The 22,018-nt window shown below is 39.3% G+C and overlaps 2 protein-coding genes across 2 annotated transcripts; one reads left to right on the top strand and one right to left on the bottom strand.

Annotated features, from left to right (window-relative positions):
* Window positions 1–126: 126 nt before the first annotated feature.
* KBTBD4 (kelch repeat and BTB domain containing 4) lies at window positions 127–6,839 on the bottom strand. The gene is made up of 4 exons (XM_081935043.1): window positions 6,685–6,839; window positions 4,644–5,288; window positions 2,119–2,225; window positions 127–1,629 (listed from the first exon to the last, which is right to left on the bottom strand). The coding sequence occupies exons 1-4, from the start codon at window positions 6,701–6,703 to the stop codon at window positions 769–771; spliced, it is 1,632 nt and encodes a 543-aa protein (XP_081791169.1). The 5' UTR covers window positions 6,704–6,839; the 3' UTR covers window positions 127–768.
* An 83-nt stretch (window positions 6,840–6,922) lies between these two features.
* Window positions 6,923–20,558, top strand: NDUFS3 (NADH:ubiquinone oxidoreductase core subunit S3). The gene is made up of 7 exons (XM_081935044.1): window positions 6,923–7,082; window positions 8,417–8,482; window positions 11,010–11,107; window positions 13,146–13,295; window positions 16,873–16,998; window positions 19,223–19,342; window positions 20,306–20,558. The coding sequence occupies exons 1-7, from the start codon at window positions 7,040–7,042 to the stop codon at window positions 20,477–20,479; spliced, it is 777 nt and encodes a 258-aa protein (XP_081791170.1). The 5' UTR covers window positions 6,923–7,039; the 3' UTR covers window positions 20,480–20,558.
* Window positions 20,559–22,018: the final 1,460 nt, after the last annotated feature.

Genomic DNA, 22,018 nt, shown 5'->3' with positions numbered 1-22,018 from the left:
GCTTTGCAATCAATAGGTGAGCATGCTTTGCCTTTTATACTGTCTATATGTTTGATTATTTTAGAATAGATGCCTGGGACTTGACAATGCTTTTTTTCTCAGATATAAAACATTATGAACTCATAGTGCTGTTCCAGTAAAGGCCTTTATTGAGATTTGTACCCAAAGTTCTTACAGTATGTATAAGTGGGATTGAACCTAATATTGGGATAATGATTCAGTTCAATGATGTCAAGGGTAATTTTGCTATTTGTATCAGATGGAAATGTATTAACAGCAACCCTTCTTGTCCCAGAAAAACAAGAAATCTGAAATATGAATTACTTAAAATAATTCTACCTCAAAAATTGCCTTTTGCAGTTCTAATTAGAAGGACTTTATAGGAAATCACGTATTGGAGAGATACATTTAAAAAAATTGTAAAATCCACAGCAGGTGCCCTAGCTCTAGATGGCTTAGTAGAGTCTAGTAGAGTTTGGCTACTTAGGACTGCTGCTAGAAATGGGTTCAGGCCTTAACTTTGGGAGGCCAGAAGCCGACCAGTAGGAGAAGCAATGCTAACAATAATAATTCAGCCATAACCCAGATTCACTAATTAAGTGCTAGTGAAAATAAGTGTAGAGCTAAGATGTTGACACTTGTGAAAAGTAGGAAACCTCTCTAAAATACTATGATCAGCCTCAAGAAAACAGCTATAAGGATCTACGCATCTCTCTGACCTACTGAAGGTGATGTTTCCATTGTCCTGGCCTTGAAATATCCTGGCTTTCAAGCCAACACAAACTGCAAATTTGTAAGTAGCACTTTGAGGCCACGGGTGACAGATACCACAGAGGTGGCTGGATTGAGTTTGAAAGTGCTGGCATCTCCCTTTTTGTAACAGTCTCGGAAGATGTAAATATTACCATTGCAACTGGCAATTTTCCAAGGGGATGGGACTGAACTCCAAGCATCTGCCAAGCAGAGCCGAGTGAAGCTATCCAGCAGAGGATTATAGCACAAAAGAGAATCTCCCTGTGCTACTATGAACACCAGGTCCTTGTAAACAGCAGCATGCATGCACCCTGCAAAGGGTAACACATAAGGCTTTACATAACACTTCTCTGTTTTAGTGTCATAGCACTGAATCAGCCGAGAGGGTTTAGTAAAAAAATCAGCATCGTTCTCTTCACCACCCAACAAGTAAATGACACCATTGAGATTCACGCCTGCAGCCCCAGACACTGCTACTTCCAGCTGGCTTGTTTCTGTCCACACATTGTCTTTCACTTTGTAGTATATGATGGCATTAGAGAGAATGTCTTGCAATGTTTTGCCGCCCAATGAATAGATTGCATCCTTGTTGAGCACAGAAACCAGAGTATGTTGAAGCCTGTCTCGGGGCAGGGGAGCACACCATTCCCAGTCTATTGTAGTGTTGTTGCACTTCCACATGCGTCGTGGAATGGATCCTCCAACGACATAGAGATCACTGCCGTGCTTGCAGGCTGCAGTGATCTGATGGCATAAACTGTTCTGACCGCTAACACTAATGGAGTCGTCATCAGCACAGTGCAAGGAGACAGCAAGGGAATGTGTACGAGAGGATTCCTTTCCAATCAGATAGATATGAACATTCTCTCCAATTTCCTAATAAGGAAGAAAGGGAACTTTTGTTAGCCTTGCATTTGTTAGCCTTCAAAGGGATTAGGCTAGAAAGCAAAAGACCATGAGTATAAGTCCAGCCTTAGCTATGAAAGCCAGCTGGGCCACCTTGGGCCTCTCTCGGCCCAACTCACCTCAGGGTTGCTATGGAGGTGTATGTTTGCCACCTTATTTGTAATAATTATAAAAGATGGGATACAAACAAAATCATGTGTCTAGGACTGGGAATACATAACCAAGATTAAAATACTTTTCATACTTTAGAGGAATTAACCTTAGTGTTCCAATCTCATTGAAAGAAGCAAGTATTTAAAAACTGAAAAGAAATGATGTTTCATTGAATATTATTCCAAAAGAAAGGGAAAGCAATCTAATGCACTTCTGCAGTTGGCAATTCCTGAGCAAGGGAACACAGAGTCTGAACTCAAATCTTATGGGATGGGCAGATACAATATGGGGAGCACATGACTCTACCTTTAAGCTTGATTGCAGTAACTCTAAGAAACCTGCCCGTTCTTCTTTATTGAAGCCAATCCAGGTTTTTATTGCAGCTGTAGGATTCTGAGAGCACGGGACTCCATCTGAATGATTGCAGAGGTAAACCAAACACACACTCTTGTAAAAATGGCCAGAACAAGTAATCTCTTCAGATCCTTTTCCATCCATTTAAACTGCCTTTGAATACTATAGTTCCTATCCTACAATGTGCTCTATTTCCCAAGACTACCCAATGAATGTGTGACTCACCTGGGAAATGTCACTCAACACTGGCTAAAGACGCACATTACCTTCCCCTTGCACTCTTGTTCAAATACCAGATTTTTTATTTTGATTGGATATTTTCAGAGTTTAATATTTTTGTTGCAGTTCACAGAATTAATGATTATGAACATGCATTTTCAAAGTAAAACAATGCAATGCATTGTAATGTTACTGTAATGAGGCCCATTGTTAGATGTGGTCCCAGATTTCGCTTCTTAATCATCAGTATAGGCGACTATTGTGGAAAAGTCTGTGTTGTTTGGCTGATCTAATTGCAACCAGGAAAATCAATGGCTGTAAAAGCCAGCCCTATTAAAAAGATTTCATTTTAAGAAGAGTCACTAGTCTAGATATAAGAAAAACTTTAAATGCTGTATACTCGCTATAAATAAGCTACGCATAATTAAGGGTAAAGTTAGTTTTCATGTACTTTATAATGCTTTTGGAAACTTCTAATGCTCCTGCTATTAGTTTTTGCATATAATATTTCATCACAAATGTTTTACATGCCATGTTTATGGTGATGTTTCACATAGCTAATAAAAATAAAATACAAAAAAAAATGATTACTTGTTTGCTCTTTGAGCATAGTTGCTTCTTTGCAGACATTTCATTATTCAGCTAAATAACATCAATGCAAATAATTGTGAGGTTTGCCCACAACTCTGCTAAAAGTGGCATAGTAAGCTACTGTATGTAAACAGGGAGCAAACCCCACACTTACTTGCACCAATGACGTTACCTAATTGGATAATGAAATATCTGCAAGCAAACACGCAGCTCAGAGACCATAAAGTGCTCTTCAGCACTTGTAGCAAGCTATACATAACTCTCTTCTATTAGAAAGAAAAATCATAAAAGTAACAAACCAATATTAAAAAAGAATTACACAGTAGTATATTGACAAAGGGAAAACAATGTACTTCAGCATTCATGTCCAAAAAAGGACACATGGAAAGTTACATAAATTTTTACTTAAGTCAATGAAAAGGCAAAATGAACCTCCCACATGGCAGGCAGTTACAATCTTCACAGATAGTTTTGGAAAAAGCTTTCTCTGAAATTCAGTTTCTTAGATTACAACTGACAGAAGGCCTCTATAATGGTCTTAATGTATGGATAGGCTTAAACAGGACCCTAAATAGTATAAGGTTATAAATGTCATAGCAGCATCTTTATTTAGTTAATAAACAGATTTATATAGCTATTCATGTCATCACTAGGACTCTGCTGTTAATAGACACCATTCTGAAACAGGACAAATAAAAGTTTTAAAAATACAATTGGGGTCCATGTAAAAATATCACTAGCATATAACATGCACATGCTTATCCTACTTCTAGTTACCGAGAGCCACTGAGAGATGGAGGGTTCTGACCGATACACCACCAAACTCTCAGTCTTGCTACCATAATCAACATAATCTCAGTAATATAACCTGTCCAAAAACCCAATTGAAATAGATCCAGATGATCTGCTTCTGCCAAAGCCCTTTTGAATAGATCTGGGAATAATAAGGGAGCAATATACTTGTTTTTCTAATGGACTTTATTCTCAACTCTAGTCTCTAATTGTTCTGGGCAGTGAACTATTGAACAATGAAGGTTCAAAGTAAATTCTATACAGAATTTGACTTATCCAATTGCGGGGCAATTAGGCAATGTATAAACACAGCAGTATCTATCTTCTTTATAAAAAGGATTATCTAGTATAGCTCAGCTGTCAAAACTGAGTAGCCAGAGTCAAAACTGTAAAGTACAGTTTACTTTTTCAAGAAAAATTCTAACTCATCTATTATCAAATGCACCTCTATTTTTAAGAATCTTCATACAGAGAGTCTAAATTGTTGTGCAAAGTTGGAATTTTTAAAATCATACTTTATTGATGAAACAGTTGCCCAGTTTACACTTTAAACAAAACTACAATGACTGGTGTTACATATTGCAGTATCCCGCAAAGATGACTGTGTGCAAAGTGTGAACCTAATCCATTTTTCCAAGTCTCGTCCACAGCAAATATTGCAGAAGACACAATTGTTGATTGCATTGAAAGCTGAAAAAAAGGTTCGGTGGAGGTATTCCTACTGACCCTGTATTGACATGTCAATTTAAACAAATCTTTATTTATCCCCAAAACATGGCCTGAACCTGAATTAGGCCATGAATCAGAGTAATAAATATATTAAAAGCTAGTTGAAAAACCATCATTATCATCATAGATCTTAGTAACTGACTTACCTGAGACAATGTCTGTCAGGAAACGAAGAGGAAGGTGCAGAAACTCCTCTGTTTCCTGAAGCTGTGCTAAGTATGATTTAGCGCAATGTTTGGCTGCTGTGTAGAGCTCTATATCGCTATGTTGATCAGCCAACCACATAATCTGCAAACAATTTTTCACTTGCACTGTTCGAGCCAAGAAACGAGAACACTCCTCAAAAAGAGCAATTAGCTGGTACATATCTGCTGCTTCATACGTCTCCTGCAAATAGTCTGCCCTTAATTTCACAGTTCCATGGTAAATATAGTCTACCACAAGTTGAAAGACACTCTCACTAACATCTTGTAACTCAATGACACGGTTGTGTGCCTCCTTAAGGTTGGAAGTGAACATAGAACGAAAAAAACAGCTTTGAGCTGAAAGGACTAAGCGGTGCAGTTGGAATTCTTTGCCTTCTACAGAAACGGTGACATCAGCAAAGAGCTCATCTTCAAGGCACAACTTCATAATTCCTTGGGCCACACGGCTAGAATGTGAACGATCAGTGAAGGTATAATTCATAAAGTAGTTTTCCTCATCTGAGGAATTTCCAGTATCTCCTGTTGAGGAACCTCCTGTCTCTTGCAGTGAGTCCATGTTGTTGCTGTGATTTGACCTCCAGTAATCTGAAATGCAATAGACATTGGGAATTCTTCTACTATTTTGTGCCTTAAGTAAAGCAATCTAAGGTTAAATTTACTTAAAATACAATTTGGGAAGTAGGAAAAGGAATCTTACTGTGTAAGAGTTAATTATTACTGTGTAAGAGTTAATTAATCATTATGGATAATGATTACAACTGCAGCAGGAGTCAATTTTTTACACAGTACATAATACATTTTATAAGATCTCAAAAAATAAACCAGTTATCACAAAAGACACCAGGTATGTTTGGTCGTAGATAATCACTAAATATCATATTTTATGAAGTAATGTATATGTTAAATAGACTTCAATGTGTGTACTGCTGTTTAGATTTAAAAAAAACTAAAATAGAACATAAATACCAGAACAAAAAATAGCTATGATGTTTACAAGTTCATGAGACATATACTCAGACAAGTGTCTTCAGTAAGTTCATGTAATTGGCAAGAAATTTTGTGTTTCTTTCATAACTGTATCACAGAGAGATTACCAGTTACATTTTCAGTATATAAAATTCAATACAAAACGATCACTGAATGTTTTATACATAGTTGTATATGCTAAAATCTGCTGACATATACAACCTTGAAATAAATTCTGTTTTTAAGGGGCTAGTTTGCAATCTGACAAATACATGCAGGAATCATTATAACTGTAAACATATTTAAGCCATATCCACTGTGGGCTAAAACATGGTTAGGTACTTTGCCATTCAATATATGGTGCAAATCCACTGAAGCATGATTTGATGTTAAGCAAACATCTTAATATTATATAGTACTCAAACTAGGGAGGCTATGATTGGTTTGCAGTAACCTAAAATGTATTTAGACTTTAAAAGCATTCTTTTTTTTTCTTATACTGTAGGAAGTAGACCATGAAGCAACAGGTTATTTCTAAGAAGAAGAAAAAGGAATAAGAGGATAATAAAAGTATTGGTGGATTAGCAACTATCTAATCCGATGCATCGTGATCTCCAAAATGGACTTAATAGGATTGCAGGAGTTGACCACTTTAGTTGGGGGGGGGGGAGTTGTGTGTATTAGCACGTAAACAAACGGCAACCAAGGCCATGAAATCATGCTTGGGCTGAGCATTGATCTTTCCCGAGCAGCCGCAGCTAATCCCACTCCTCAACCAAAGGAGCAGAAAGGCTTGGTTCGAGCCCAGTGTCGCGGGACTGTCCTCAACTGCGCGGGACGGGCTGCCTAACGGCCGTCTCCCACAACGGCACCGACATGCCGCCACTTCGCAGAATTCCCGCCGCGCGCGCGCCCCCCCCCCCTCCCCTCGCCCCACCTGCGGACGGCTACCGAACCTTCCCGCCCCCTCAACAGGCAAGGAACCGCCCCGGCTTCGGCCGACGGCAGCTCTTACTTGCGATTCCCCCCTTCATTCCGCCGTCTCGGGACTGCACGGAGGGATCGGTCGTGAGGTACAACAGGAGGAGCGGCTGCGCTTTCCGATTTCGAGATGAGCATTCCCAGAAGCCAGCTCTTGGGGATCGTCCGAGCCGCGCGCGCCTTTCATTTCCGGATCATTTCTTTTTTTTTTTGACCGTCAGGCGCGTGATTGGCTTTCTGCGGTGGAAACGCCTCTACAGCCTCGGTCGCGAGACTTCCTCTCCGTCGGGCCAATTGGAGGAGCCGCCACGCTGCGCAAGCGCACGATGGATCGGTGTTGAAGTCCTTGAAAAATCTAGCCTGCGAATTGGGCTTCTGAGACGGTGGGGATGCTTGCGGCAGTTCGAGGGCTAGCCCGGGTCGGGCTGAGAGGTGATCTTGCTTAATTGCCTGATTCTAATTGGACAATTGGGTGAAGTTTCTCTTCGCTGGTGGGGCAATGTTATTAGTACTGTTGGTAGAAGGGCATCGATTGTTATTTCTGGAGGACATGTCTTTTTTTTCCCCACGGGTTGCCGGGTAATGTAGTTCGCTTAAGGAGGTTAGGGAACTGTCACCTAGTCTTTATCATTCCTTCATCAAAACTACAATGTCCGTGATTCTCTAAAGATGGAGCCATGGACAGTTACTGTACGTACCGTAGTGAGAACAAACAGTTCTTTCTATGATGGACATGAACTTCACCGTAGTGTCTCTATTTTGTTCTGTGGATTTATTTTGCTCTCGGGTTCCTAAACTTATATTTGTCCACCGTTTTAATCCATTACAATTTGGAATATAATCGATCTATCCCAAATAAACATAAAAATTACAGTTCATGTGTTTTTATCATACTAAAATGAAAACGCATTTTGGAGCAATGTGATTTTATTCTGTTTTCCCGAAAGAACAGTGTTAACAGAGCTGCCAAGTATTTTAAAGCATCTCTCCATAGAAATATCTACAAGAAAATTCATTTAAATCCCACATATGTACTCGTTGCTCCTTAGATGAGAACAATATTTCAACATAACATTTTTGTATATTTATTTATTTATTTATTTATTACTTGAACTTATTAGTCGCCCCCTCTCCCCACAGGGACTCGGGGCGACGTACAAAGGTATTATATAGCGTATAGAGGAGGTAAGAATAAATAAATAAGTTACAATACTTAAAAAGTTAAAACCCCAGTGAAATTAACCCTTAAAAACTAAAATTACAATTAAAAATGCCCTGGGCTGGGGAGGTTGTAGAGTTATGCCAGGTCAGCTAGTCGAAACAGGTAGGTTTTCAGCTTCATACGGAAGGAGCGAAGGTCGGTTGTAGTTCTGATGTCTGGGGGGAGGTCATTCCAAAGGGTGGGGCCCACTACAGAGAAGGCCCTACTTCTGGGCGCTGCCCTCTGGCACTCTCTGGAGGACGGCACCCGGAGTAGTCCCTCTCTGTGTGAGTGGACGGGTCGCAGGGATGTATGGGGCAGGACGCGATCCCGCAGGTAACTAGGCCCTGTGCCATGAATCTCTAAACTATGAAGCAATAGTACTTTAGTTGTTCTGAAGTCTTTTCAGTAGCATTATCTTCAGGGATTTCCTATTGATTATCCAATGGAACATTAGCTTTGACCTGCTTCGAATTTTGGACCAATTGTGATGATAGCTACATAATTCATTTATTAGCATAAAGAATAATATATAATTTTATAGACTTTTTTTTCAATTTTGTAGCTGCTGGGCGCCCTGCAGTCCTATTGCAGACCCGGTTTCAAGGAAAATCTTCTGCTGAAACTAAGCGTAAGTCTGATTTACTTAATATTCAAGCAGCATTTTCAATACGGACAGTTTTGGTAGGCCAAGAGTCTATTTCAGTGCATCTAAAATATTAATTTTTTGAGTGGCTAAAGGAATTCCAAAATATTCTATCTAATTCATGCTTAAGATCCTGCTAACACTGCAGTGTTTCCCTAATTCTAAATGTTAAGATATTGCTGGACTATAATTCCTTTTTATTGTTGCTAGGGATTGTGGAATTTGTAATCCAACAATATGTGGACATCCTAGAATGGAACCACAAGTTCCTTCCTTTTATGTTAATATATTTAACTTTCAATCATTGCAAGACTTTATGTTATAGTTTGTGGCCAAGTTTTTTTTAGTGGTTTTTATGTCTGAAATATCTCAGCAGAAAAAATAATTACTTTTCTTTTTAATATTGTTAATTGCTTTTTAAAAAATATTAATATATCTTGAACTAGTTTCTGCAGGCTATAAAAGATTGGGAAGGGAGATAAAACATGCTCAGATTGAATTCTAGGACGAAGGAGTTACTGAAATATATTGGCTCTAGTTTGGTTTCAGTGAGATCTCTGGATGAAGTTGCACTCTCCTTCCAGGTTTCTGCACTTAGAGGACCTGGTAGCGCAGTGGGAGAAGGCTCTGACTAAGGTAGCATTTTTATAGGTGGAGCTGGTACAAGTGTACCTGCACTATGGATCAGTGATGCCAGTGACCTGTGGTTACACGGTTAGATTACTGCAGTGTACTCCATATGGAGCTATCCATAAAGATGATGGAAAGGGTACAGATGACATAATTTGTGTCAGACTAGCTGCTGATATACGCATTACATTTTTTGCAACATAACTTGTTCTTTGGCTGTTGTATTAATTATTTATATGTTTCTGAACTGAATTCAGAAATACTACTTTTGACGTTTTGCATGGTAGTACATCAAGTTAGTACATGATACCTTATGTACTAACTTGATGTACATCCAGGACACGGTGGTTCAATGGGATGCGGTGGCTCAGTGGCTAAGACGCTGAGCTTGTTGATCAGAAGGTCAGGTTCGAATCTCTAGCGCCACATAACGCCCCCCCCCTCCAGCCGTGCAGAGTGCCATTCCCTGCCATTTCGAAGGCGCCAAGCCATGGGAGCTGGGCGGTGGCGAACAGGCGCTCACGCGGCTTGGCAATACCCCTAGGTCAGTGAATGGCGCTGTGCCCGGCTGCAAAGGGGGTTTGCCGGGTGGCTGCTCGTGAGCGTGGTCGCTTCATGGTTGCTGTGTTGCACTGCTGCGACAGCGCAACACAGCCATTCGCCCATGAGGCTGTGCCCGGCTCTTTGGCAGCCCGCTTGCAAGAGAGCAGCCGCCCGGCAACCCCAAAACAATAAACTCTCCCCTCATAATAAGGCCCAAGCCCTATTTTGTGTGTAAAAAGAAAATAAGACCCTGTCTTATTTTCAGGGAAACACGGTAGTTGGAATAACTTTAGGCTTGCTTTAGTGTGTAGTAACATACTAAGCAGTAGTGAAAGATTACTGGCGCGCACGCACACACACACACACACACGTCCGTACACATGTAAACTGCGTTCACTATCAAACCTGACATGTTTCCCCCCCCCCTTACTTATCAACTGGTGTCCTTGTAAGAAAAGTTCACAGCAAGTTGAAGTGTTCCTGAGTAAAAGGTAAAGGTTCCCCTTGCACGTATGTGCTAATCGTTCCTGACTCTAGGGGGCGGTGCTCATCTCTGTTTCAAAGCCGAAGAGCTAACACTGTCCAAAGACGTCTCCGGGGTCATGTGGCTGGCATGACTAAATGCTGAAGGCGCATGGAACGCTGTTACCTTCCCACCAAAGGTGGTTCCTATTTTTCTACTTGCATTTTTACATGCTTTTGAACTGCTAGTTTGGCAGAAGCTGGGAGACATAATGGGAGTTCACTCCATTATGCGGCGCTGGGGATTGAACCCTCGAACTGCCGACCTTTCTGATCGATAAGCTCAGCATCCTAGCCGCTGAGCCACTGCATCACTTTCCTGAGTAGTGACAGGGAAAAAACTCAGTCAGAAACTTGTGGCCCAGCAAACCAAATTGTTTGTATTCATTGACTATAACTCAAACACAGCATGGCTAACATGCTAACCTAATAGGAAGGGATAAATAATAATAAATCCATATGTAGGTTTCTCTGAAAATATTCCAATGTTATACTGTAATTTCCATTGTGCCTGCCTTTTCTTTGTCTTGCCTTTGAAATGTAGTAAGCAAAGTTCTCGTTCTCCTTTCACTCACGGTCACTCATTAGAGTGTCAAAGGGCTCCAGTAAATACTGTATGATTGCTTGTAGGCATGCACATACAATTATGTTGTATTTTCAAAGGGTTTTAGTTGCTTTACGTTAGCCAGGTTTTGGCCCCAACTATTATTTTCATAGCTTGTTGATTTTACTTTTTAATTGTTTTTTAATTAATAAAAGAAGAGCAAAACACGAAACTCTTATTTTCCTAACTTACCATTCTAAACTTTATTTTTAGCCACAATTAGACCCAAGGATGAAATAGCACAGAAACAGCTGTCTGCCTTTGGAGAATATGTTGCTGAAATTCTGCCTAAATATGTTCAACAAGTCCAGGTGAGTACTGCCAATTATTTGTCTTACACTAGGAAATGCCAGCTCACTTTGGAATGAAAATGTGCACTAAAGAGTACCTACGGTAGAAAGGCGCAATAATTTTTTTTCTGCTCCAGTTATGCAACAAGTGTTTAAATTACTTTCAGTTCTCATAATCCAACTACTTTTATGTTTGTTTACATCATTGCTATCCTACCTTTTCATAAATAAATGTGTTTGGTAGTATTTAAATGAGTAGTAATGAACAGATAGGGGACGTAGTGGCTCAATGGCTAAGACGCACAGCTTGTTGATCAGAAAGATTGGCAGTTTGGCAGTTCAAATCCCTAGTGCCGCATAACGGAGTGAGCTCCCGTTACTTGTCCCAGCTTCTGCCAACCTAGCAGTTTGAAAGCACGTAAAAATACAAGTAGAAAAATAGAAACCACCTTTGGTGGGAAGGTAACAGTGTTCCGTGCACCTTCGGCATTTAGTCATGCCGGATACATGCCCACGGAGACGTCTTTGGACAGCGCTGGCTCTTCGGCTTTGAAATGGAGATGAGTACCGCCCCCTAGTGTCAGGAACGACTAGCACATATGTGCGAGGGGAACCTTTACCTTTAATGAGCAGATAAGGCATTACAATGGGAAGCAGGAATCAATCCAGCCCTGGATTAAATATTTTTACTTAATTGTTGAAATTACTCCGCAACTCTTTTGGATTGGCCATCTAAAACTGGCAGATAATTTCAGAACCTGCTGGGAAAAAGTAACGGAAAAGACATAAAGCTATCGTGATTTTTCCAGTAATGCTATTTTACCATGAGGGCTAGATGAAGCTAAACTTGCCTTAAGGTAGAGAATTTTAGACATAGAAAGTCAAATAGAAACTGCTGCCTTCCGGATGGATGGATGGATGGATGGATGGATGGATATATATTCGTAGATTTTCACGGGTGTAGGTATGCTGGTTTTGTTGTATTCGAGTCTTTTCCCGTGTAAGATTGAGATTGTCTTTGCAACGTTTCGGCAAGATCACACCTGCCATCTTCGGATTTGGGCTTAAAATGGGAACGGTTATATATGTATAATCAAATTTTAGCTCCCAATCAGCTTCATGTTTATACCAAATAGCACCACTATTTGGGGTTTAGTCTGTTTTGAAGCTTTTCCATATCTGTTTTGTAAAGGAAATATAAAGAATTTATTTTGAATCATTGTCCCAGCAGCACAGTGAGATAGAAACCATAACTTATATTCTTCTTTATTGCCAGATTTACATTTGGGGACATTTGTCACCAGCTGAATAACTAAATTTCCACATTTTTCTATTATTTCTGTTTATAATATCAGATGATCAAAATAACTCTTTGTCTCTTCAAAAGTAGAAAAGTTGTTATATTATGTATAAATTCCACCTAAAATGGCCAAGAGCGATTATTGCTGCAGAAGCTAATTTTACTTTTTTAAAAAAATGTTACACACACACACACACACACTGGCATACATAGTCTCGAGGAGGCTTATAGAGTGCTCCTGGGGACTGCGGGAGGGGGGGCAAAAATTGAGCAAAAATTGGCCCGTTTTTTGCTCATTTCTGCCCCCCCCCCCAGCCCCCAGGAGCTCTCTGAAAGCCTCCTAAAAGCTATGCATAGCCATTTTGGTGAAAGGGGTGGGGTTTCGGGAGACAAAAAATGCTGTATTCAGTGTATAAGATGCACCCAGATTTTCAGCCTCTTTTTTAAGGGAAAAAGGTGTGTCTTATACTTGTACATACACATATGGATGGATGTATACAGTGGTATTTATCATTGACTTTAAAATTCCTTCTTCAATCTTTAATTAGGTTTCTATAAATGTGCTACCACTTTAAACCCTAGTTATTTTTATACCGGGTAGATTAAATTATTGGCATAGTGGTGGCTTTAATTTTAAGATTGTACATTTTGCTAGTCAATGACTGAAATTAAAAATTAGCACTAAATGAGCCTGCTTAGCATTGCTGTTTTCATAAGAAGCTAATCCCTTTAATGTATTACTTTTTCTTTCTCTAACAGATAACAAGCTTCAGTGAGCTGGAAATTTTAATTCATCCAGATGGAATCCTTCCTGTGATAGCTTTTCTGAAAGAGCACACAAATGCCCAGTTCAGAAACATAATTGACCTGACAGCAGTCGATATTCCAAGTCGGCAATACCGTTTCGAAGTAAGATCTACATTTCAATATGTAGTGCCTGTAGAATTCTATGATACGTTTAACACAAAGGCTATTAAGGTTAAAGGGTTAGGGTCAGCTACTGGTTGTATAGCTTGTCTGATCAGAAAGTATGAAAGTATTATTCTTGCATATTCACATACTTAAGATCTACCTAGCTTCATGTTTCCTGACTTCCAGGTGTCCTATCAGGAAGTTTTGGGACAAAGGTGTTTTCTTCATCTTCTGCAGATGGAAATTGTTACCAATGCAGAAATACTTCTCATATTATGCACTACATGATGTTAAAAAAAAACCCACTATTTATTTTGTAAAATTTATAAGAAAGTTCCTTGGTTGCTTAAAAATTTGCTTAAAAGAAACAGTGAAGGCTGTTTCTCCCTCCCCACCAGGAGGTATTATATAAAACTTCATTTGACTATAGCTGGAAAAAAAAGCATTAGCTTCTCCGTAATGATTTGCTTGTGTAAGTTTTCTTAAATGAATATGACAGCCATTTAGTGCAAGACAGTGCATGGGATTCAAGGATGCAAGGAGAAGATTCAACTGTGCATGAGGTGTGTGAGGGAGGTGCATGAGTGTACGAAAGAGGTAAAGTGAGTGTTGGGGAAGGTGCATGAGGGTGGGGCGTGGAAGGTATGGTGAAGCTTGGGGAAAGTGCACACGCCTCTAAGGGAGGTGCAGTTCACCTAATGTGTGTGTATGCGCTGTGGAAATTAAATCTTCACTAAATCCATTCAAAACAACCATGACTGCTGGGCAATGTTTTGGTAGAGTCCTCATCTGCTCTGCTCATTCTTTCAGTGTTTTGAGAATGCTGTGTACCTTAGCCTGAATAAGAAGGCTGATTGGCATCCTCTTTTGTATCTGATTTTTGATTCAAAATATAACATGGGCATTTTTTTGCTGTCTTATAACTTGATCCTGGATTCTGGTGATCTTTTCATCGGCTTTCTGATCTTTTTCCTATCCATCAAAAACTGTGAAGATGGTGGAATGGGCCAGTCCTTCTTGTGCTATAATATTCACATTCTTTCTGGGATCATACGCTTCAGATCAAATCAATAAGTTTCCTTTGCTTCTTCTTCAGCTGAACTGGACCATTTTCTCTTTTCCTTTGAAAAGATTGCAAGCGAAAAGAAGTGTTAAGAGCCCATTGCAAAATACTCTAGGTAAAGAGAAAGAGAGTTGAAGATGCTTAAACAATAATTAACTGGTTCACAACAATTTATCTTCCGTGTTAGAGTTTGGGGAGGCAATAATGTTTTTCTTGCCTGCTAAAAACTTCATTCCCTGGATATAGCATATGAGGGATCACTACTAGCAGATTATTTTAAATATTCTGCTAGCATATTTTAAATTTGTTTATTTCTTATATTAAATATTTGGCTATATAGTCTGTCTTTGTTTTTAAGAGGCTCCCCCCCTTCATGGTCAGTTTGTTTATATTATAACCTATGCAAAGCAATCTAATTTTTTACTATTGGGGAGAACGAAAAACTGTGATCGTCGGACTTTATATACAGTCCATTGTGAGGAAAAAGAAGGCTTCATGGAAAGGGATAGAAAGTCTTAAAAATAGTTTACAGAGTTGAAGATCAGGAGTTTAGAGAACAGACAGACAATAACTCATACAGCAATATTCCTTCACTGGTTATTTTATCCTCTTTCTATGGAGATGATCTCTGCCACACTCAAAAGCACTCAAAAGTATATAACCCTCCCCTTCCAGCAGAAACAACAAGAAATAAGTTGGGGGAAGGTAGTTACATTGAGAAAGGAAAAGCAAAGAGGGAACAGAGAGAGAGAGAAGAAAGAAGGAGGGAATGAAAGAAAGAGAGAAAGAAAAAGAAAGAAAGAATTGGCATATGTACTTGAGCCAAAGAAGGGAGAGGCAAATGAAAGAAAATTTCCAAATACAAATTTGCTACATAAACAAGGTTGCTGAATAAATACTGGTAGGTTTCAAAAAAGACAGCAGGACATGCAATCAGATTGCTAATAAAAGATGGAGCATGGAGAGAATAAGAAAGGAAAGGAAAGGAAGAGGTATTTGTTTCGATGACTACAACAAAGTCTTTGTGTAGAATGTAGAGCAGGGATGTCAAACATAGGAGCCGGATCCAGCCAGCAGGATGCTTAGATCTGGCCCACGGGGCCACCCTTGAAACAGCAAAGGACCCGCGGGTGGCCCGCCAGGGATCTTTTTTCGTTGGCAGATGGTTGCGGGAAGCCATCACAGCTGAAAACGGAGCTTGGGAACCCGTTTTCTCTAGCAGAGCGCTTGGGCCACCACAGGCACCTCCAACACAAGTGATGTCGAGCTAGCCACACACACACACACATACACGCACCCAAAGTCAAACAATCCTATGCAGCCCTCGATGAAATTGAGTTTGACACCCCTGATATAGATCATGCCATAATGTGGCATATATTAAGCTTAATAGTTGCCAGAACCCCCCAATATTTATAATTAGAATTCAATTTCTTATTTTATAAAGAAACAGAATAGTTCAGAACAGGAAAGAGGATGAGCAAGAATGTATATTGTTTCTATAATTTTTTTAATTTATGTAGTGAATATAAGAGTGACAGGGTTGAAAGAGATGATGGCTGCAATTAAAATTACAGTTGAAAATATTAACAGTTGGAAATATATGCAATTGACATCACTTTGTTAGCTAAATAAATCTTAGATTATTATGAAAGTAAAAAGTAAAAAATGGAAAGTGAATGTTAAGTATTAAACAACAAGGGTAAACTCTGGCATTATCAAGATGAGCGGAGATCTGTGAAACCATGTTTCTTCTACAGTATCAGATGATTTTTTCAGTTAAAGTTAAAAAAAATAAAAATAAGCCGAGGCAGTCAGATCACTACAAAATATCGTTTTGTAAAACGCTTATATCAGAGAAAGTAAGATCTGTCTTCCATCCTATTTTGGATGTGGGTGTATCAAATTGTTACTTTCAAAGTGGAAGTTAGTGAAACAAGAACTCTTGATTCTCAGCCAAATAAAGTTGCTTGTAAACAAAGATTAGATGACAGTTTGCTTCAGAATCAAGAAAAGATCAGCCCAAGGTTGATTTGCTCGCAGAGGAATCGGCGCAGAATTTGATCCTTGTGTTTCCACGGGTGCATGTGGATGGATATGTTTGTCTGTTTCTCTATGGGTGTGTCCGTATAGCTATCTAGGGTTTCCTATATACTTCTAGATTCAAACGTTTTTGATCTTATCTTATGTGAGTTTTCTCTGTGAAGTAAAGCCTGGACTTTTGTGAAGCCTTACTTCAGGTTTGGAGGATAATTTAAAACAACTCATAACGATTTTACAGGTGGAGCACTGTTCAATTTAAGAGTGTCTGTTAAATGTCTCTGAAAAATAATTTAATATTGATCTGCACTGGACTTAATTTGCACAGATGTTATCCCTGTTGAGATTTATCCCTTTACCCTTGGCCTTCCCCCCCCCCCTTGCATCTGGTCATTCCAATTTTGATTTTGTTGATTCATGAGTTTGCTGAGCAAGCATCTTTTAATCCATCGTTTCAATTCTTTGTCATAGATTGTCTACAATTTCTTATCTCTACACTATAATTCCCGAATTCGTGTGAAAACATATACTGATGAATTGACACCGATTGACTCTATAATACCATTATTTGAAGGGGCAAATTGGTATGAAAGAGAGGTAAGCATTAGGGATAATAATCCTGGGAATCTAGTAAGGAATTGGCTTCTTTCCCATTGGCGTTTATTAACACATTTGAGAATATTCATTTATTTATTCAAGAAAATTTATATTGTTGCCCAACTCATTCACAGGAACTTTGAACAGCTTACAGTAGTTGAGCTTCTGATACCAACATTGCTTAAAGTCCCAATAGTGCTGGCATTATGATATTATTCCTTATTTGCAGGTCAGCCATTCTGACACTTGCAGTCTAGATTACTTGTAAATCTTTTAGGAAGTGATAAATGTTCATTCCTTCCATTTTTTTCCACGCATGCTAATATTCTTATTTCAAGGAATGTACTAGTGCTTTTATACTGTGCAATACCTTCTCAATGATGCTGATTATATATTACAAATACAATCTAAAATCTTCATATAAATACAGAGGAGAATTTTGGTTTTCCAAATCATTTTTCTTTTTCTCTTTTGATGAGCATATGTTATCTTAATGGTAACATTTGGGATGAATGAAGAGTATACCAAATGAAAAAAATAAAGAGTTTTATGTTGACTCGAGCCAAAACCGAACTGGGTAATTCAAATAAGCACCATTTTTTTTCATATTACAGAGCCAATCTCTGTTAGTGTTGCAAAAGGAAAGTACAGCATCATAGGTAAATGGCTTGCCAAGATGAGTTGTGATGGGCCATATTTGATGACTCTAATTTAAATCTTTCCAGATGTGCAGGATTTGTGTTTATGGGTTTGGGGATCAAGAAATTGTCATGATATACAGTGACAACGTGACAAGAATAGATAATAGTGTTTATATATAATGCATCTTTTGCAAAACTGTGTTAAGTATACTTAGGGACTAAGAAAAAGGAGAATAAACATGTTTTAAATCACACTTTCATTTATTTTCAAATATTTCCCCTCAGTTTGAACCTGACCTTTTGGCCCGCTTTTTATATATAAAACTAACTTTTAGAATTCTTTAATATATCAGCATGGAATAATTCCTTTTAATGAAATATAGATCCATTCTGAATTTCAATTTTCGTCAAGTTGATCCAGTTGCTGCTCAACAAATAAAGTTATCTGTCATTTGTATTTAGGCTTGGTTCTTTGCTAATAGAGATTCTGCTTGTAAATTACCAAATTTTATATTGGAGATGTCATCCTTTCCATTTTACAGATACTTTGTTGAAAGCGGAGCTACTTTTGCTTTCATTGTTTGCACACTATTTTGCTAATATTACTAACAGGGTGATTTAAATGGATTAGTACATTTTCCCCCACCTTATTTTATATGTAATTTAAGGCAGTGAATTTAAGGCAGTTCTTTATAATCCTGTTTCCTATTTTCCCCACAGTGCTATAAGGTGGATTCTCCTAGTTCAAAGGCTTTCGTGCCTTTTTTTAGGCCAGCATCTTCACTACTATACTAACCGGGCTTTCTATAATGAAATGCACAAATTGTTCCATGGGCAAACCATGTGGGACATGGAATAGCTGGTTTGGGGTGGCCTATTTATACGAATGGAACAAAATGGGGGTATTCTGTTCCAGGCAGAAATATTGGCATAAGAGGGAAAAATCAAGGATATCAGTGTCTCAGAGAAAAGAAGGAAAATGGGAAAGTAGGCTGGTAGGGCACACCATGCTGGGATCCTGGCAGCATCAATTGAGGGCAAGGAAGACATACAAGCTGCTGGAAAGATGGGAGGGAGGGAGGCAGGTGAGTGGAATATACTGTGTCAGGAGTTGCAGAGTGAAGGGAGTGGCACCCACCAGCCTTGGCCCATGCAAGCCATCTAGATTTTGTTTCATCTGAAACCTATAACAGGTAATGTATTTTCTGGAATATTATTTTTGCCAAACTGGATGATCTGGTTTGTTCCAGTTTCAAAACAAAATGTTTTCCCCATTTTGTGCTTACCCCTGATGATTTACTTCGACAAAGGGTGAATCAGTGGTTCTGTTGTATGCTGCTCAGAGTAACTTCTGGTGAGATGGGAAATTTGATAAATAAAACAACTGATACTTTTGTAGATCTCAAGCCTTTGTTAATCTAAGTTCCAGTTGTTTCTATCAGCTGCCTACATTCCTAGCAATTAATAGCTAATATTTCATGTTTGGGAAATCATAATCCAAATCAGAGAAATCAGACTAATCAGCTAGCGTTTGTAAAGTCAACATACTGAGCTGTTCACTTATCTGATTTCTGTTTTTCTAGGTCTGGGATATGTTTGGAGTATTTTTTGCCAACCATCCAGATCTGAGGCGAATCCTTACAGATTATGGTTTTGAAGGCCATCCTTTCAGGAAAGATTTTCCCCTTTCTGGATATGTGGAGGTATGAATAAGATAATGATGTACAAAGTCATTTCACAACAGTCAACATAATGTGACTTTTTTAATTCTGAAGAATAAAAAACTGGGCTTCCCATGGAATTCTGTTGTGAGGTAGACAGGAGAGCAAGCAAGAACGGGCTAATTCAGGAGTGGGAAATCTGTCATCCCTCACTGTCCATCTGGGTTGGAGGCAGCTGAATGGTAGCAACAATATTTGCACCACCAGAGATTCCCTCTTCCCTCACCGGTTCTCCATTCGAAAGCAGAACCAGCAAACTGGATCTGGTGAGAAAATGGCCATCCCCATATAGAGAATCTGTCGTCACCTGCATAACTAATATTTTGCAGGCAAATTTACGGTTTAAAATGCAAGGATGAAATAATTTCCCAAAGCGGCTTTGAGCAAACCAGCTTCCTTCATCTTCCTGAACAACACTGACCTGCTGGTCTCCTCTACAATACCTCATAATAACAAACATAAGTAAAGCAGAGCCCACCTGGTCCTGCATTGCAGAGGCCACCCAGATACATTCAGGAAGCTCATAGATCTACAAAGGGGATGATAAGTCTTCTTCTGTCATTGTTAACTGGTAGCTGGTAGCTACTGAAAGCATACAGTTGCGATTTGCCAATTAGGAAATAGTTTCAGGACAAACAGCCAGATCTGCTATGGGCTTGCACAAATGCTAGTCATACTCCACTTCTAGATTGAGCCTACAAATGAGAATTCATTCATTGGTGGGGATGTGAAGCCGAGGACCGAGCATAAACATGTGGAGTAGCATCCCCAAAAGACAGCGACAAGGGAGATTTTATTGGCAAAGATGACATTTTAGTATTGAATAACAATCCACTTGTATATATCAAGGGGAGGAAATGACTTGCAAAAAATTGAAATGCCTCTTATAGCCACCCTTGATAGCTTAGCCCTCCTTTCATTTTAACGTTATTTCTCCATTATTAGGTCAGGTATGATGATGAGGTGAAGCGAGTGGTCGCAGAGCCACTGGAATTGTCTCAGGAGTTCCGCAAATTTGATCTGAACAGTCCTTGGGAGGCTTTCCCTGCCTATCGCCAGGCTCCCCAAACCTTGAAGATAGAACCAGGAGAGAAGAAAGGAGGTGGGAAACAACAGTGAGAAGAATGGGGGTGGGATGGGTACATTTGCCATCCCTCTGCCCAATTATGTATTTATATATAATAAAAAATAAATAAAACTCAGTGTGAAGTTTCTGCTTATCTCATGTACGGGAGAAATTGAGCCTTCCGATTGGTTGTGAAATGAAAGAAAATGTTATCTCTAAAGTGAAATGAGTTAGTTGCTAATTGCGTGGTGGCGCAGGAGTTTGAATGCAGTATTGCAGGCTAATTCTGCCAACTGCCAGGAGTTCAATTCTGACCGGCTCAAGGTTGACTCAGCCTTCCATCCTTCCAAGGTTGGTGAAATGAGGACCCAGATTGTTGGGGACAGTATGCAGACTCTGTAAACCGCTTAGAGAGGGCTGTAAAGCACAGTGAAGCTGTACATACGTCTAAGTGCCGTTGGCTATTGCTATTGCTAAGTCAACCTATCAGTCATTGGCTTTGTGGAAGAGCCTGAGGGGTTCCAGGTGGTGGTGGTGGGTGTTGAGGAATAAAGAAGGGGAGAGACAATGAAAGGGGTTAAAGGAAAATGAACATATAACAAGCGATGAGCTGAGCTTCTCTTTGAGACAGCAAAAAAAGCCTCCAGGCAAAGAATGGGCGAGAAGATCTTCAAGGCTTTGTAACCATTCATTGTCACTCCATTTTGATTTATGTTTTCACACTTTTGATAAAAAGCTGTCAGGCGGGAACCTATACCATAGAAGGGAATGTGTGTCATTCTGAATTATAGCTGTAATCATGCAGCCGCCATTACTTGGAACATTAATCAGAATAGCCTTCCTGGGGTTTCAGTGTCTATTACTGAGGAATATGGGAAGTCATGAGTGAGATGCTCACCATCTGCCAGCTCATACATGATTTTTAAAATGTGCAAGAGATTCCAAGCTTGAAATGGTTGCTTCAAATGCTTCAAATTGGGGACAGAATTTCATGGTTTGACAGCATTTACCTGACACTTGGAACAAAACATGCTGCTTCTGATCTTAGCTTGAGACAAAAATGGGGCTGTTTTTGAGGAGAACTTTTAATCCTGTGGTTTGTTTTGTAAATTGCAATCAGCTTGGTTCTTAGTTTTCCTTCTCAGCAAAGCCAGAAAAACAAGAGGAGCTAGTTGCGTGTAGACTGCTGTTGGCAAAGAATAGGATGAGAAGAGTGAATGGAAAAAATAACTGCTTATTTAACTATATGCTTAAAGACAGATGCTTGCTGGGTTCTAATCATCGCTTGCCTGACGCAAGTAAGGAGTTACATCTGCAATTTTGGATGACCACTGCAAAACAATTACTATTCAAAACTGATCTTGGCTGCCAGCCAGCTATTACAACTTGTGATTGATGTGTGCAATGGACTGTGCTGGGCATGAATGTTGCTAATGATGCTATTCTAGTGTTTAGCTTGTAACTCGTAAAACGCAATGGATGCCTGATCTTGTTGATGTGCTAAAATATTATTCTTTTGTCTGCTTGTTGAGTATTGGTGCCAGATTGTCACATACGGAATTGTGTCTATAATTCCACACTGGGAAGAGAAA

Source organism: Natrix helvetica (assembly GCF_964273705.1).
Source record: "Natrix helvetica genome assembly, chromosome: 1".
NCBI classification, from domain to species: domain Eukaryota; kingdom Metazoa; phylum Chordata; class Lepidosauria; order Squamata; family Natricidae; genus Natrix; species Natrix helvetica.
Note: the sequence above shows the minus strand (reverse complement) of the source record. Positions and strands in the feature narration are given on the sequence as shown.